The sequence below is a fragment of the Tachypleus tridentatus genome, chromosome 2 (genome assembly GCF_004210375.1).
Source record: "Tachypleus tridentatus isolate NWPU-2018 chromosome 2, ASM421037v1, whole genome shotgun sequence".
Lineage (NCBI taxonomy): Eukaryota > Metazoa > Arthropoda > Merostomata > Xiphosura > Limulidae > Tachypleus > Tachypleus tridentatus.
In genome coordinates this window covers 79,703,184-79,719,794 of record NC_134826.1, presented here as the reverse complement: position 1 = coordinate 79,719,794, position 16,611 = coordinate 79,703,184, and the positions used below count along the sequence as shown (strand labels likewise).

Genomic DNA, 16,611 nt, shown 5'->3' with positions numbered 1-16,611 from the left:
TTGATATGTCAATTCATTGCTTGTATCTTCTTTGAAGGTAAATGCTTGCAGGCTATATCACATCTCGTAAAGTCCACCATTTTATTCACTCTCTGGCCTGACATTTTGGACCTGATTGGAGGATTTTTGTCCCATTTTCATATTTTCGTATTCTAGAAAACTTATCTTCTTACACTGTAATCGCAGTTCTTTAGTTCCTACTTTTTTTACACTTACCCATTTGAAATTAATTCTAAATCTAAAACTGTAAAAATTAAGGTTTGTGGGGCTGTTGTTGTTTTACATACAGTATTAAATCAAATTTGCAACCTGTTGATATTTTTTGTCAGCTTACATATTCATTTGAATTGCGTTTTCCCAACTGGCATGTGGAACTTACCAAGTGTGTTGTCATTACTGGTAACATCTTTTCATGTCACTTTTGAAGGATATAGTTCCTATTGTAATTTGGGGCTTACCAGTATTGTCTTGTAATTTTATTTTCACATTGTTATAATTTGATTAACTGAATGAATTTCTCTTGCAAACCTTCATGATTTAAAGACAGAAATCCTTTGTTACATAGTAAAAATCTAATGATGCATTTCATAACCCTTGTCTGGTACAGTATTGATGAGGTAGCATTTAGAATGTCTCTCTCAGCTGTTTATTTTCTTGTGGATTTGGTATTCATCAGGATAGCACCAGTTGCACTGACTTGCTAGTTGAAATGACTGAGTTATTACTGTGGTAAAGTGCTTGTCACTATATTTTTCATCCCTGATTTTGATGGTAATTCCTATGTTGACAGTGAGTTATGTTAGGTAAAGGTAAAAATGGAACCTGCCATGGCTACCATGTTAGGTCCCTGTTATTGATAATTATGGGCATTCACAAGTAAGTGCTTTTTTGAGATTATAATTTAATGATAAAATTTAGATTTTTGTTTTAAGTCAAGTTCCATAACACTATTTTAAAATTATAAATATTTCCATATTGTGAAGAGCATTTTCATTTTTCTTTCAGATAGCCTTACCTGAAGAACCTTGTTACGTGTATATTTTATATAATTTTAAAACATATGTCCCATATGCCAACTCGTCCAGCACCTCAACCTCCTGTATCTCAATTTACTCGTAATGGGTAAGTAAATATTTATCCAATAACTTTTTTGCTTTAATTTTTTTTCTGTTTAGTTTTTTGTGTTTCTAGAAGACAATTTCACTTGCAAGACTCAAAGATAATCTTCTTGATTGAGCTTGTTAATTACAAGTATTTGTATACATTATTGGTTTATATTGCTAGAGGGTAGTCTTATGGAGTTGAAAAAATCTTAGGTTCTCACAGTTTTTTAAAATGTTTGAACTGGGAAATATATATGTAGAAAACATTCAAAGTGTTGTTAGTGGGAATGTTCTGAATACTTTTTGAAAAGTAACATTTAAATTCTTTTCTGCTTATAAAACTTGACAGTAGAGAATTTTGTACTTTTGTGAAATTGTGAAAAACAAGAAATAAATTAAGAAGAGTAAAAAAAGTTTTTAAAAATGGTAATAAAATGTGTAATTTCTGTTGACAGGGACATAGATGAAGGAAATCATGAAATCTAGTCTGTTTTATTATTTCACTATGTGAAATCTTGTATGATCTGTTATTTTACAACATTACAAATATCTGTAATTAATAAATGTAGAAAAAATTCCACATACATGCAACCATACTGATTATTAATTGGGATTATCTATAGTATTAACAGTGTTGATGAAACTGTGTCTAATTTGAAATCCAGAGTACACAGTTTTTTACCATTTGTGTAACGATATCAGTAGATAGCACTCAGAGTGAAACTGAGCAATTTCCTTTAATGTTTAGATGTGCAACTTACTATTATAGCTGTAACTTGTTACCATAAATTCCTTACAAATACTTTGTGACATGTTCTCTACCATATTTTAAATATTTCACAGAAATAATAACTTCCCCAGTCTGTTGCAGACACATGCTTCATCCACTTTAGAGACATACTTCCATTCATGACTTTCCTGATATTGTTTATTCAATTTTGTGCAGTTGATGCTTCCTCCTGTCTTTATGCTTTAAGAAAATGTTATTAAAATGGATATATTTAATCTTTTATAGACCTAGACCTATGTGAATTATCTTCTAGCAATTTCATGGGAAGTTTAAACTCTAGCTGCAATGTATTGCAGTGTCTGCAGATTGTTTTTGGTAACAAGCTATTTAAATTTCTTCACTATATTTAATGCCCAGGCACTAATTTAGTGATTTCGAGAAAACCCACTTGTAGAGAATAATATATATGTAAAAACGGCTTGTTTGGGTTGAGAGAATCTTTTATGAAAAATCACGAAACCATATACTGCTGCATACCATATATTTCCGACATCAGCAGAAAAATAACCAACATTTGACAAAAACTAGTAAAAGTATGACATTCAAGTTAATAACAAATTTATTCAAAAACCAGGCATAAAACTGAGGTCTATACTATGTAAAAACTACACTGACAAACACCACACCAACATTATTTATAAAATACAATGTGATGACTGCCATGACTTCTATATTGGAGAAACAAGTAGAAAATTGGAAACCAGATTCAAAGAACTTAAGTCACCTTCACACGTTTTCAAACACTGCAAGTCAAATAAACCCAACATAACCATAGAAAACACTCAAATACTGAATAAAGAAACAAACATAAACAAATGCAAAATTAAAGAAGCCTTACTTATACAACAACTCAAGCCCAAAATAAACCAATACAAAGGAACACCTTTATACCTATATTAATAAATATAATCAAACATCTAAGCATGCCCTCTACATTCCAACACTCAGTTACACAACCCCCTTCAAACAAGTTGTCAGCTTCCGGTCAGTTACCTCTTTCTTTCTTTGTGAACCTGACAATGACCAAAGAAGGTCGAAACGTTGTTTGCTCCTCTACGTAAAAAAATTTTCTCAACCCAAACAAGCCGTTTTTACATGTATATTTTTCAGGCACTAAATTGTTTTCCTACTGGAATGATGCCTTTCCATGCTTCTTTAATACTGCTGGACACAACACAATATTTTTTTTTTAAATAATAAACCTTCTTCTCTTTTATAATTAAAGAATAAAAGAACTTTGCATCATGAAGTCCTCTGATGTGACCTCCAAAAATGATTTAAACTATAAGGACCACCTTCTCTTGTGTATTATCACACTTAAACTGAATAGCAATGATAGGGTCAACAGCTTTTAAGTTGCATAGCTTAGCAACCATGGAGATGGCCAGAGTGCAAAGTGAATGGATGTGCAAAGCGTTACAAAGAATTGTGAGTCCTATGCTCATTTACAGCATAGTAGTGGATAACATTGCAATGAGAAAAGAAAACTTGTAACTGATAGTGTGTAATTCATACATTATAGGATAAATTTTTTTTTCTTTTATTGAATGTTTCTAAATATAACTTTTAACTTATAAGAATTCAAGAATATGGGTCTGTTAATTGTTTAACTTCATAAACATCCTGTTGTTACCAGTTCATTGATCATCAGATGCTAATTTAAGGTGCTTAGTTGGTTATCTATTAGTAATGTTTCATTTAAAAATACTTGTATTTCAGAAAATATTAAAGGTTAACTGTATATGTTTAAATAATTAATAGAAATTAACCATTTGTTCTAGTGTGCAAAGGTAGTGTTCAAGTTGCTGATGTGGAATTTTTAATTAATTAAAACATTTTTCCTTAAAAATAATGATGGTAAACAGGTAAAGTTGTGTAAAGAAAAATGTTCTAAGGTTACACAAAATCTAAACTTTTATAACTTTAATTGAACTTTCTTAGGAAGTGAGTTTCATAAAATCCCCCATCTTGGTTCTTGATCAAAGATATTACAGAATAAATTATTTTTTCAAATTCTGTTCATCTCTAGTTTCTTTAAACAGTAAATGTAAAGATAAATAAATGTACACAATTTTGTTTATGTGAGAGTTTTTCATATCATAATACTTTTTTTTCCAGATCCGTTCCATCAATCAAATCGTGTACCTTCAGTGATACCAATAATAATAATAATCAGGTAAAGTACTTTGAATAGTCCACAAAATTATTTGAGAGCTTCCAAATTGGTTATGATAATATCTAAAAGAAATAAAGATAAAGCTAGGTTAACAAGGACAAACTTGCCAAAAGCTACAATTCGTTGCACTGATAGATTAACAAAAAACATTTTATGCAATCCATTTTATACAAGGCTCACTAAAATTGTTAAAATTACACTTTCAACATTATTTAGTTGGAGATACTTGCAGTTTTGTTAAGGTTTGTCTAAGAATAAAGTGTAATGTGTTGAGCTATACAACATAATTCTTTCTTAGTGCATGTGGTTGTAAAAAGTGAGTAAACAGTTTAAGTTTCATTTAAGCAAAATTATGCAAAACTTAAACCACTGTGATATTTTATGTTGTAGCAATTCTTAATTGAATCAGTAAATTAAAATGCTTTGTCAAATTAAAAATAACAAGACAAGAAGTTTCAACTTTTTACAAGCATTTATAAAATTGCAGTTTGAAGTAACGTAAGCAACTAGCTAACAGTTCTGGTGAACGTACAACATTGATAAGAAGTGAGCTCCATTGTGAATCAAACAGTTATCCATTATTAACATTTTACTTTACATCAAGTATAACAGATGGCTTGTAGACATATTCATTGAGTTCAACTTCACACAGATTACAAATAATTTATATCCAGGTTGTGCAATTGTAGCTCAAACCACTAACTGAAGGTGATTTAGGTTTGAAATAAAGGTTTGAGTCATACATAAACAGTGAAAATAACATACAAACTTTCATTCAAAATGTTCAAATATTCTTCAGTTCTACAACTTCAAAGTTATCATGAAACAGCTGTACTTCAAAAGCATCAAATTTTTCATTTTGAGCAAGCAACTGTTCATTGATTAAATCATCCATAAGATTCATTAACATCAAAATTCCCCTCGGTGTGGATTCCCGCATGTGGTAAGGGGACCTCCTAGAGAATGTTCTATTCTTTCAGTTTACCTCCCTTCTCTGGGATCTAACCATCCACCCACGAATTTGTTGTGCGTGGAGACCTGTGAAAGGAAGGAATGGATCCCAGTGGTTGAGGGGTCCAAACCTGAAACACCACTTTGGCCTTGAATTCCTGTACATGGACAGCCTTGGGGTGCCCCCCCCCCTCCCAGGGTCAGTTGGTTTAGGATCAACCAAGCACCAGTGGTTGTTCTCAACAGATGTTGCAGACATTGTATCTGATGCTGATGTTTAGGGAGAGTGCTCATGAAATCTTGGCATTGCTGCAGTGCCCTTGTTTGGCACTGTTATCCTCTTGTAGGGTTTCTATGGTGGGTGGGGTCAGTGGGCACTGAAACATTCTTTCTTTATGGATCCCCCTAAACCAAAAAAATAATGGTGCAAAAACAGACCATTGGTAAACGACTATATCTTGAAGATTCTGAACAGCAATCTTCAACTTCTTCAACACCTGTACCTCATTTTCTGATATTTTTCAGAAGGAACTAGAAAGACCTGTTGGTTTTCCTGAACAGCAATCTTCAACTTCTTCAACACCTGTACCTCATTTTCTGATATTATTCACAAGGAACTAGAGGGACTTGCTGGCTCTCCTGAATCAGTCAAAAAGCTTTATTCTGGTGACATACTGATGGAATCATCCACTTCTTAAACACAGTGAACACCTCTTGCATTCGAAGGCCATTGAGGTTACTCCCCATGCTACTTAGAATTTGTCACAAGGAGTTATTGTTAAGAGAACATCCCCAGTTCAGAGATCCTCACTAGTTTTTCCACTCAAGAAGTTTCTGCAGTTAGGCATATCTCTATTCGCAAAGATTAAATTATGATGCTGACCAGTGTCCGAATTTTTTATGTTTACATCACCATGTCCACCTGCCACCATCAAGGCAGAATGATCATTCGTTCATGCTCTCTGTTGATGTAATCTTCTTCCAATGACAGAGACCTGCCCAGTTGACCCATGACAGGATCCATGGAGGTCAATAGGCCTCCTTCAAATCAAGAAGAAAGATGTGGTTGAAAACAGAAGGGCTTTCAACCCAATTTGCCTGAAGATAAATAAAATTTGCTGCTTTGATACAGTGGAACTGTCAAATTTAATGTTCTAATCTGAATGACATGAAAGCACTGATTCATTCTTTCCATCCTATGTCTTTCCTTACAGGATACATTTCTGAAACCTGCCGACACAATCACCTTTCAGCAGTTTTCTTTGTATAGGAATGACAGGCTGTGTGATGAACTAGTGCATAGAGGGGTGGCACTGTTGGTTGATCAGCATGTGCCCACCTTGTCTTTGCCACTTGATATACCCTTGGAGGTCATAGTCATCCATGTTTCCTTGGGTTGTACTGTTATTGTTTGTTCTCTCTGCCTGTCTCTTGGAGAGACCTGTGATCAATCAAATCTTGATGCTCTTGTTGAGCAGTTGCCATATCCCTTTTTAATCATGGGGGGTTTAATGGACATAATCCCCTCCGGGGAGGTGCTGATATTGATGGCAGGGGTTGCTCTGTAGAGCATATGCTCTCAGATCATGACCTTTCTCTCTTCAATGCTATTTTTTATGATTGTTTTACTGCTGTTGATTTTTCAGTCTGATTCTTTTTACTCTTCTATCACTTTTCATGGAGGGTTGACAGTAACCCACAGGGCTGTGATCATTTGGAACAAGACTGGTTGTGGTCAGTGCCAACTGACCTGCATTCCCCAGTGGAAGGTGGATCAAGCCAACTGGTCCTCTTTCACAGCTTTGCAGAACTTGATCCTGCCATCGATAGACAACTGCATGGCAGCAATGACTGACTGTATAATCCAGGCAGCTGCTTAATGTATTCCTAAAATCTTGACACGTTTTCCACAGTTTCCTCATCCGTGGTGGAATCCTACCTGTCACATGGCATGGAAGGCTCAAGAACGGGCCTGGGCTACCTTTTTGTAGACATCCCACACTTTCGAACCTCCTCGCTATTTAGTGAGCATGTGTACATCAAAGCCAGAAGGAATCTTGGATCATGATCACAACCAATGCCTCTTCTTCCTCCAGTTCCGGAGTTACATGGGACAAGATTTGGAAGGTTAGTGGGCAGTATAAATCTGTCCCTTTTTTCAGTTTATCTCTCTGATAGCCAGAAAGATGCTGATGTCTGGAGCATTGATGATATTCTTGGTTAAAACGTTTGCCGGGTGATTTAGTACTTCTTCATCATTTACATTCTTATCCATCAAAACTCGCACAGAGCGATCGTTTCTTTCCTTTCAGGCTGATCGTCTCTATGGCTATAATTGCCCCTTTACATTGGTGGAACTCAAGCTGGCTATTCATTGGTCTAGCAGTATGTTGGTTGGACCTGATGATATACACTATGAAATGCTACACCATCTATATCCTGTTTTTCTTGCTATTCTTCTGGTTGTTTTTAACCAGATCTGGCAGGAGAATGTTTTTTCTGATGCATGGTACATGTCTGTTGTTCTACCTTTTTCTAAGCCTGGGAAGAACCCCAAGATTCCTTCAAACTACTGTCCAGTTGCTTTGACAGTTGTCTCTGTAAGACCTTAGAGAGGGTGGTTAATGTTTGCCTTGTTTCTTTCCTCAAATCAATCTCCTCTTGCCCACCTAGTGTGGGTTCTGATGATATCACTTAACTGTGAATCACCCGACTTGACTTAAAACGTTAATCAGAGGAGCCTTTCTCATGCAAAAACGTCTTATGTCAGTATTCTTTGACCTTGAGAAGGCTTACGATATTACATGGAGGTATGACATTTTGCAAGACCTCCACTTATGAGTTATGTGGCCATTTGCCCATTTTTATTAAAATCTTTTAATGGGCAGGCAGTTCAAAGTTTGTGGATTTTACACTTTCCCTGTTCTTTCCTGCAGAAACTTGGAGTCCCTCAGGATTGTGTCTTGAGTGTCACTTTTGGAAACAAGCTTTATGCTGACAACTTTCACATTTGAAGCAAAGTTCTTGGGGCTTCTCTTTGACCATAAGCTGACCTTTATACCACACGTCAAGCAGCTACGAGTCAAGTGTACAAGGGCACTGAACATCCCCCGTGTCCTCTCTTCAACTTCTTGAGGAGCAGATCGATGTTGTATGCTAATGATATATCATGTTCTCATTTGATCAAAACTGGACTATGGGTGTGTGGTCTGTGGCTGTGCCAGGACCTTGACCTTGAAGATGCTGGACCCCATTCATTATCAGAGGTTTTGGCTCCGCACAGGGCTTTTTTGCACTTCCCCAGTCCAGAGTTTGTACACAGTCTCATTAACTCCCTCTACACCTCTGCCATTTGCAACTGTCTTTACTGTATGCTTCAAAACTTTGATCCCTACCACAGCATCCCACCTGGGGTTGTATTTTCTTTCCTCTGTGGGTGGGCAATGCTTGTTCAGAACATATGATCTGCCATTTTGTCTTTTGGCCTTTGTATCCAGGTGCAGTTGGATGAATTGGGTCTGTTTTTGGATGGCATTGTACTACCCCTAAGTGTGACCTTACTTTGAGTCATCTGAGAAAAGCAGATACTCCCAATTGGAAGTACCATTCTTTTCTTTGTTGAACAATTTTCAAACCACCCTTCCATTCCCATTTATATAGATGGTTTCGAAATCAGTTGACTCTGTTGGATCTGCCTGTATTTCTTGTAGTTCGGTGGTTGTGCACCAAATCCCCTCTACAGTTCCTTTGTTCAGTGTCGAACTGCACCATTTTTCTTGCCTGGATCACATAGAATTTAAGCAGTACTCAAATTGCACTATTTATACCAACTTGCTTAATTCTCTAGTGGCCTTGGAATCGCTTCATGTTAGTTCTCATCCTGTTCTCACCGATATTCAAAACTGACTGGCCCATTTCTTTTCAATATCTACTTCTATCCAGTTCTTGTGGATACCAGGCCACATTGGTTTGCAGGAACAAACCTGCTGACACCACAGCTAAGTCTGTCTGCTCTGGCCATAAAACACCAACCAACCAACTAACACTGAAAGTATACTAAACAAAGTAGCAAATTGATTAATAAAAGAAATACATTTGGTCACAGTTATGATTTGCTAACTCATTTAAAACTTCTTCAAGATTAACCTTTAATAACTCTGTTACTTCTTCAACTAGTTTTACTAATTTTGCAGTTGAATTTTATTTTAGTACAAGAGTATTCTCGTATATTATACATAATTCATTCTAATATGTTGCTTGACAAGACAGAGGTAGCAATTATAACAAACAGCAAAGTTCTTAATGTAAAAAGGCTATCCTCTGAGTCTAACAGTAGTTCTGAAAATCAGAGAACTGTTAGTCAGCAAGTCTGGTACCAGGCAATTTCAGTGGAAGAGCTTCTGCTCCAAGCTAGAAACTGAAATGCTCATTTCATTTCTTAGCAAGTACCGCATGGGTGTTTTTTTTTTTCTTTTAATTGATAAATCAGTATCTTTCAGTTAAACCAAAACTATATGTTAATTGGTTAATTGCACAAGATGTTTCATGCCAGTCTTTTTACTTGTATATTTTTCCATTGTTTTTTTCCATTCACAGTTGCAACATTTACATAAGACTTTCTTTAGTTTAATGCAGTTATATAAATATTTTTTACTTTGCTGTGACCACATCTCTTTAATGTAGATAAGAGTGGCCATTGGTTTCTATTCACTAAATTCCATCTTGAAATGTATTTACTGTTATATATTCAATTCCTTATTTAGAAAATCATCGTATGTTACATTTCTATTATACATTTACTCGTGTTTGCTTTGCCTTTGTCTGACATGTTTGTATATCATACATAAAAATTATATTTTTCAAATTATTAAACATTTATATTCTTAGAAAAATAACTCTTGCTCCACAGAGATAACAGTGTATAAATAAAATGAAAAAAATGTTAAATTGTGTTTAAGATAGTCTTGCTAAAACACTGGATAAATTTGCTCCACTTCCTCCTGAACATGTTGATCCTGTTCAGGCTGATAAGGACTTTGATCCAATCTTTCCACCTCCTTATTTTGTCATACCATCCAGCACCTTTCTTGAGGATTTAATTCAGCTTTTTTTTTTTATCTTATTCCTCAGGTATATAATGTTTTATCCCTTGACCCTATTTTTTATGAACCATGCCATTACTTATTACAAGCACTTTCTTCTCAACCATATTTGTTTTTTCCTTCCTCTTATGACATTTGGGTCCAACCTGAACAATTTGCCTCCTAATTAAACAATGGTGTTAGCATATTTTGTCCCCCATGGGCTTAAGATCAATTTGCCATTGCTTATCATTGTGCAAACTCTTGACCAGCAACTGTATGGTTCTGGTTTACCTGTTTTGGGGGTTGACCTCAAAACTCCTAGCAGTTTAAGCCATGCTCAATATTCCCACCTTTGTTTTACTCTTATGACTTTTGTAGTACCCTCGGTGTGGATTCCTGTACGTGGTGAGGGGACCTCCCAGGGAAGGTTCTGTTCTTTCAGTTTACCTCCTTTGGGATTTAAACACCCACCCACGTGTTTGCTGTGCATGGTAACACGTGAAGGGGAGGAGAGGATCCTGGTGGTCGAGGGATCCAACCCAAACACACCACTTCGGCCTTGAATTCCTGTAGATGGGCTGCCTTGGAGTGACCCCCCCCCACCTTGGGTCAATCAGCTGGTTCACTTGGGCTAGAGTTAACCAAGTACCATTGTTGGATGTTCTCATCAGGTGTTGTGGACATTGAATCTGATGCTGGTATTTGGATATAGTGCTCACAAAACCCTGGTGTTGCTGCAGTGTCCTTGTTTGGCATTGTAGTGCATCCCCTCATAGAGCTCCATGGTGGATAAGATCAGTGGGCACTGAAATATTCCTTTTTTTGGATCCTCCAAAAAAACACTAAAATAAAACAGTGAAAAAGCAGTCCACAGGTAAATGACCATGCTTCAAAGATTCTGAGCAGCAATATTCAATAGCTGTAACATCTGTTGTACCTCATTTTCGTATACGACATTCTCTCTCAGACAAACCTTCAGGACAAATGTCTCCCTTTTTCATTCAAAAGGGACTAGAGGGAGTTGCTGGCTCTCCAAAGTCAGTAAAGAAGCTTGGATCTGGTGATATATTGGTAGAAACATCCACATCTCAACACAGTGAACTCCTCTTGCATTCAAGGGCAATTGGAGATATATGTTTTGAGGTTACACCTCCTGTTACTCTGAATTAATCATAAGGAGTTATTGTTGAGAGCAATTTGAAGAACATCCCAAAGTCAGATATTCTTCATGGTTTCTCCACCCAAGGAGTTTCTGCAGTGAGGCATATATCCACTTGCAAAGATGGAATTGTGATGCTAACCAGTGTCCTCATTTTGACATTTACATCATCACGTCAACCTGCCACCATCAAGGCAGGTTATTCTAATTTCAGGGTATTGCCATACATTTCAAACTTTCTCAGATGTTTCCATTGTCAGCAGTTCGAGTTCGGTCAGTCGAAGACATCATGTCGTAGTTCCTTGACATGTGCTTGTTGTGGTGGCAAGGATCACGGTGTCTGTGAGTGTGAAATGGATTCTTATTGTGTCAATTGCTATGGTTCTTGCCTGTCCTATTTTCATTCTTTCCCTGAACGTTTCGGAGGAAAAGAGGTGTAACGTTTGAAAATGATTCGTAACATTACCTATCCTGAGGCTCGAAAATTGCTGTCCACCACATCATCTCAGATGTATGCTGCTGCACTTTGTTCTACAGCTACTGTGGCTCCTAAAAAATCATTCTCCAAACAAATGAAAAGTCTTTTGACCTCCATGGTTAAAAAGGTTGATGAATCAATTTCAACGCCCATCTTTGTCCCTAACATAGATTCCAGCAAACCCCAAGATCCACTTCCTTTGGTTTCAGGTACAGGCATTTCCTTGGGTACATCTTCTTCTCCCATCCCAAGATGCAAAACAATCATTTGTTCATGTGTTCAGTCACTGGAATCCTTTTCCAACAGCAAAGACCTGCCCGATGGACCTAGGGTAGGAACCATGGAGGTCAATAAACCTCCCTTGAATAAAGACAGTAAAGAAAAAAAGATGTGTTTATTAACAGAAGGGTTCTCTACCCTTTTGGCCTACACATAAATAAAAATAAAAATTGATACAATGGAACTGTCAAGGTTTACATTTTAATCTGGATGACATCAAAGCACTGATTGTTTCCTACCATCCTGTATGTCTTTCCTTACAAGAGAGATTTCTAAAACCTGCTGATACAGTCATTTTTTGGTGGTTTTCTTTGTACAGAAATGACAGGCTGTGTGATGGGCGAGTGCATGGAGGGGTGGCACTGGTGGTTGATCAACATGTGCCCACTCTGTCACTCAACACACCCTTGGAGGCCGTAGTCATCCGTGTTTCCTTGGGCCATACCATCACTGTTTGTTCACACTATCTCTCACCCGGAGAGACATATGATCAATCAGACCTTGATACTCTCATTAAACAGTTGCCATCTCCCTTTTTAATACTGGGGGACTTTAATGGACATCATCCCCTCTGGGGGAAGTGCTGATATTGATAGCGTATGCTCTCTGATTACAACCTTTCTCTTTTCAGTACTGGTTCTTCTAATTATTTCCATGTGCCTAGTCAGTCCTTTACTGCTATTGATCTCTCAATTTGTTCCTTTCATTATTTTCCTATTTTTCATGGAGGGTTGACAATAATCCACAAGGCAGTGAACATTTTCCTATAATCTTGAGAGAGACTGGCCGTGGTTGATGCCACCCAACCCACGTGCCCCGAGTGGAAGCTGGATCAGACAAACTGTCTCTCGTATACTGTTCTTGCAGAACTTTATTCTGCCATTGTCTGTAAGCCATCAGTAGATGACTCTATGGCAGCAGTAACTGACTGTATTATACAAGCAGCTGCTCAATGTATTTCCAAAACCTCAACACGTTTTCCACTATATCTTCATCCGTGGTGGAATCCTGCCTTACACATGGCACAGAAGGCTCAAAAATGGACCTGGGATACTTTTCATAGATATCTCACACTCTTGCACCTCTGCTTTCCAGCAGGCCCGTGCACATGCTCGGTGGGTAAGACATCAAAGCCAGAAGGAATCTTGTATTAAGTTCACATCCAGCATATCTTCTACCACCAGTTCCAAAGTCATATGGGACAAGATTTGAAAAGTCAGTGAGCAATATAATTCTGTCCCCCTCTTGATCTTGCTCTCTGATGGCCAAAAAGTAGCTGATACCTGGAGCATTGCAGATACTCTAGGTGAAAGCTTTTGCTGGGTATCAAGCACTTCTGCTTCTTCCTCCACCTTTGTAGTGATCAAGACTTGGGCAGAGCGATCACCTCTTTCCTTTCAAGCTGATTGTCTCTATTCCTGTAATTGTCACTTTACACTGGTGGAACTCATACTGGCCCTTCATCAGCCTGGCAGAACGTCGGTTGGACCTGATGATGTACACTATGAAACGCTGCACCATCTAGCTCCTGCTTCTCTTGCTATTCTTCTGATTGTTTTTAACTGGATCTGCAGGAGAATGTTTTTCCTGCTGTTCTACCTATTGTCTAAGCCTGAGAATAATCCCTATATTCCTTCAAACTACCATCCAATTGCTTTGATGAGCTGTCTCTGTAAGACCTTGGAGATGATGGTTAATGCTCGTCTTGTTTGTTTCCTTGAATCAAACAACCTTCTCTTGTCCATCCAGTGTGGGTTCCAATGACAGTGCTCCACCAAGGACCACTTGATTTGACTTGAAACATCAATCAGAGAAGCCTTTCTCAAATGACAGCATCTTGTATCAATATTCTTTGACATTGAGATTGCGAATGATACAACATGGAGGTATGGCATTTTGTGAGACCTCCATATATATATATGGGTTACGTGACCATTTGCCTATTTTTATTAAAAACTTTAATGGACAGGAGATTCCAAGTTTGTGTGGGTTCGACACTTTCCCGTTCTCTTCTATAGGAGTTTGGAGTCCTTTAGGACTGTGTTTTGAGTGTCACACTTTTCAATATAAAGATTAATGAATTCACTGAACAACTCCCTCTTACTGTTGCGAATGGGCTTTATGTTGATGACTTTCATATCTCAATCAGTTATCAAACATGAGGTATATTAAGCAGCAGCTTCAGACTGCCTTCAATCATTTATCGAAGGGGACCACAGCAAATGGCTTTAACTGTTTGCATGCACTTTTGCCACCAACAGGGTATTCATTCTGACCCTGAACTCTATTGGTGAAGTTGTGCTGTCGGTGGTCCCTAAGACCAAGTTGTTGGGGCTTATCTTTGACCATCAGCTGACCTTTATACCACCCATCAAGCAGCTATGGGTCAAATGTACAAGAGCAATGAACATCCTCCATGTAGTCTCTTCCACCACTTGGGGAGCAGATCAATGTTCTATGCTAAAAATATATCTTGCTTTTATTCATTTGAAACTCTTCTATGGATCACTGGTCTATGGCTCTGGCAGGACCTTGTCCTTAAAGATGCTGGACCACATTCATCATCAAGGACTTCAGCTCTGCACTGGGGCTTTCTGCACTTTCTGAGTTCAGAGTTTATACATAGTTTCATGAACCTTCTTTGCACCTCTGCTTTTTGCAACTGACTTTACTATATGCTTCAAAACTTCATTCCTTACCAAAGCATCCCACTTGGTGTTGTTTTTTCCTCCCTCAGTGGCCATATTTTTTCAGAACAGACAATCTGCCATTGCTCCTTTTGACCTTTGTATCCACGTGCAGTTGGATGAATTGGCTCTGTCCTTGGGTAACATTGGTGTATTCACTGTTTAGTCCATTGTGCTATAGCTTGTTACAGTCCTCAAATGTTACCTATCTTTAAGTCACCTGAGAAAAGCAGACACTCCTGATTGGAAATACTGTTATTTGCTGAACATATTTTGAACCATCCTTGCATTCCTGTTTATACAGATGGTTTGAAATCAGGTGACTGTGTGGCCATGGTTTGTTATGCTTCAGTGGTTTTGTGCAGCATCCCCTCTACAGCTTCTGTGTTCACTGCTGAACTGTGCACCATTTCTCTTGCCCTGGATCACATAGAAACTAAGCTACCCAAACTGCACTATTTATACTGACTTGCTTAGTTCTCGATTGGTGCTGGAATTGCTCAATGCTAGTTCACACCCTGTTCTCATTGATATTCAAAATTGACTGGTCCATTTCTTTTTAACATCTACTTCTATGAAGTGTTTCTGGATACCGGGCCATGTTGGTATTCACGGGAACAAACTCGCCGACACTTCAACTAAATCTATCTGCCCTGGCACTGTGACTGCTGTGCCTGTTCCATACATGGACTATGGTCCTGTATTCAAGGCTTGGCTCTGTGCCAGTTAGTAGTCAACTTGGAGTGAGCAATATGAAAATGAGCTTTTCCAAATAAAACCCTATATTGGACTTTGGCCATCTTTCTTCTCAAAGGATTGGAAAGAGGAAGTTGTTCTAACTACACTCTGCACTAGTCAGTTTTTTAACTTGTTCTTTTTTTTATCAGGGACTGATGCACCGATAACATGTCTGTATCACAATCAGGTCACAATAAGCTACGCAATAAGTTATGACTCTCAATGATGGCACCATTTTAAACATGTTCTGTCCCACAGTTTATCCATAATGTTAGACAGTATTATTGGTTTTGGTGACACTGTCCACCTTGGAAATGTTTTTAGTTTTTTAAAAGCCATTCATCTTTTTAATGCTATTTACGTTTTTTAATTTATACATTAGACCTTTTTTAATGTGATTCCATTGTAAGAATCAAAGTCCATCTAGTTCAATTTGAAATTAGAAAATGGCTGTAACATCAACTAACTCGAAATCAGGACTGGAAAGGCCAACTTCAGGTTGCTAATGCTGCTGTTTTAACTACTTGTTAGTAATCCTGGCAAGATATTAAAATTTTACTACAAGCCTTTTAAAACTTTTATTATTTTAATTTTTGAAAATGGCCATAACATCCTATAACTCGGAACCAGGACTGTAAAGGCCAACTACAGGTGACTAATATTGGTTTTTTAACTTATCTGTTAGTCTTCCTGGCGAGTTATGATAGTTACAGTTATGCTTCAGAAGGTCCTTTACATCTTGTATCACTGTAGTTTTTCTCTTACCTCTGTTTAACTAGATGTAAAAATTGGTTTTAATGCTATTTATGTTTTATAAACTGTTTTGTTTTACCTTAATTTCCTTTTATGAATTTTACTAACTTTAATTTTAACTTTTTACCAGATATTTGGTACAGATAGCCTAGCTGCTTTGTGCCATAAAGCACCAAACCAACAAATTTTTTGTAGTATTTTTCTTCTATTCATTTTCAATCTGACGATCATCACAGAAAACCTGAGGAGTTTTCATGGGACATCCTTAAGAGCTCATTTGTTGTCTTCAGCTCTTGCCTTACCTGCTGTCTCATCAAGGACTTGGTTACTTACACCTTTTCTCTGGAATTTATGTATGGGCCATGCTTTTATGGTGTTTCATCTTTGATATCACTCTAAAAGTAATAAGAATT

General features: G+C 37.4%; 1 protein-coding gene across 4 annotated transcripts in view; it reads left to right on the top strand.

The window, feature by feature from the left end:
• LOC143244318 (uncharacterized) overlaps window positions 1-16,611 on the top strand; it is a 134,312-nt gene that overhangs the window by 14,246 nt on the left and 103,455 nt on the right. For all 4 annotated transcript variants that reach the window (XM_076488759.1, XM_076488760.1, XM_076488758.1 and 1 more), the window contains exons 2-3: window positions 1,006-1,122; window positions 4,012-4,069. In XM_076488759.1, the coding sequence (XP_076344874.1) occupies window positions 1,061-1,122; window positions 4,012-4,069 (120 nt within the window). In that variant the 5' untranslated portion in view covers window positions 1,006-1,060. The remainder of the gene's footprint in view (window positions 1-1,005; window positions 1,123-4,011; window positions 4,070-16,611) is intronic.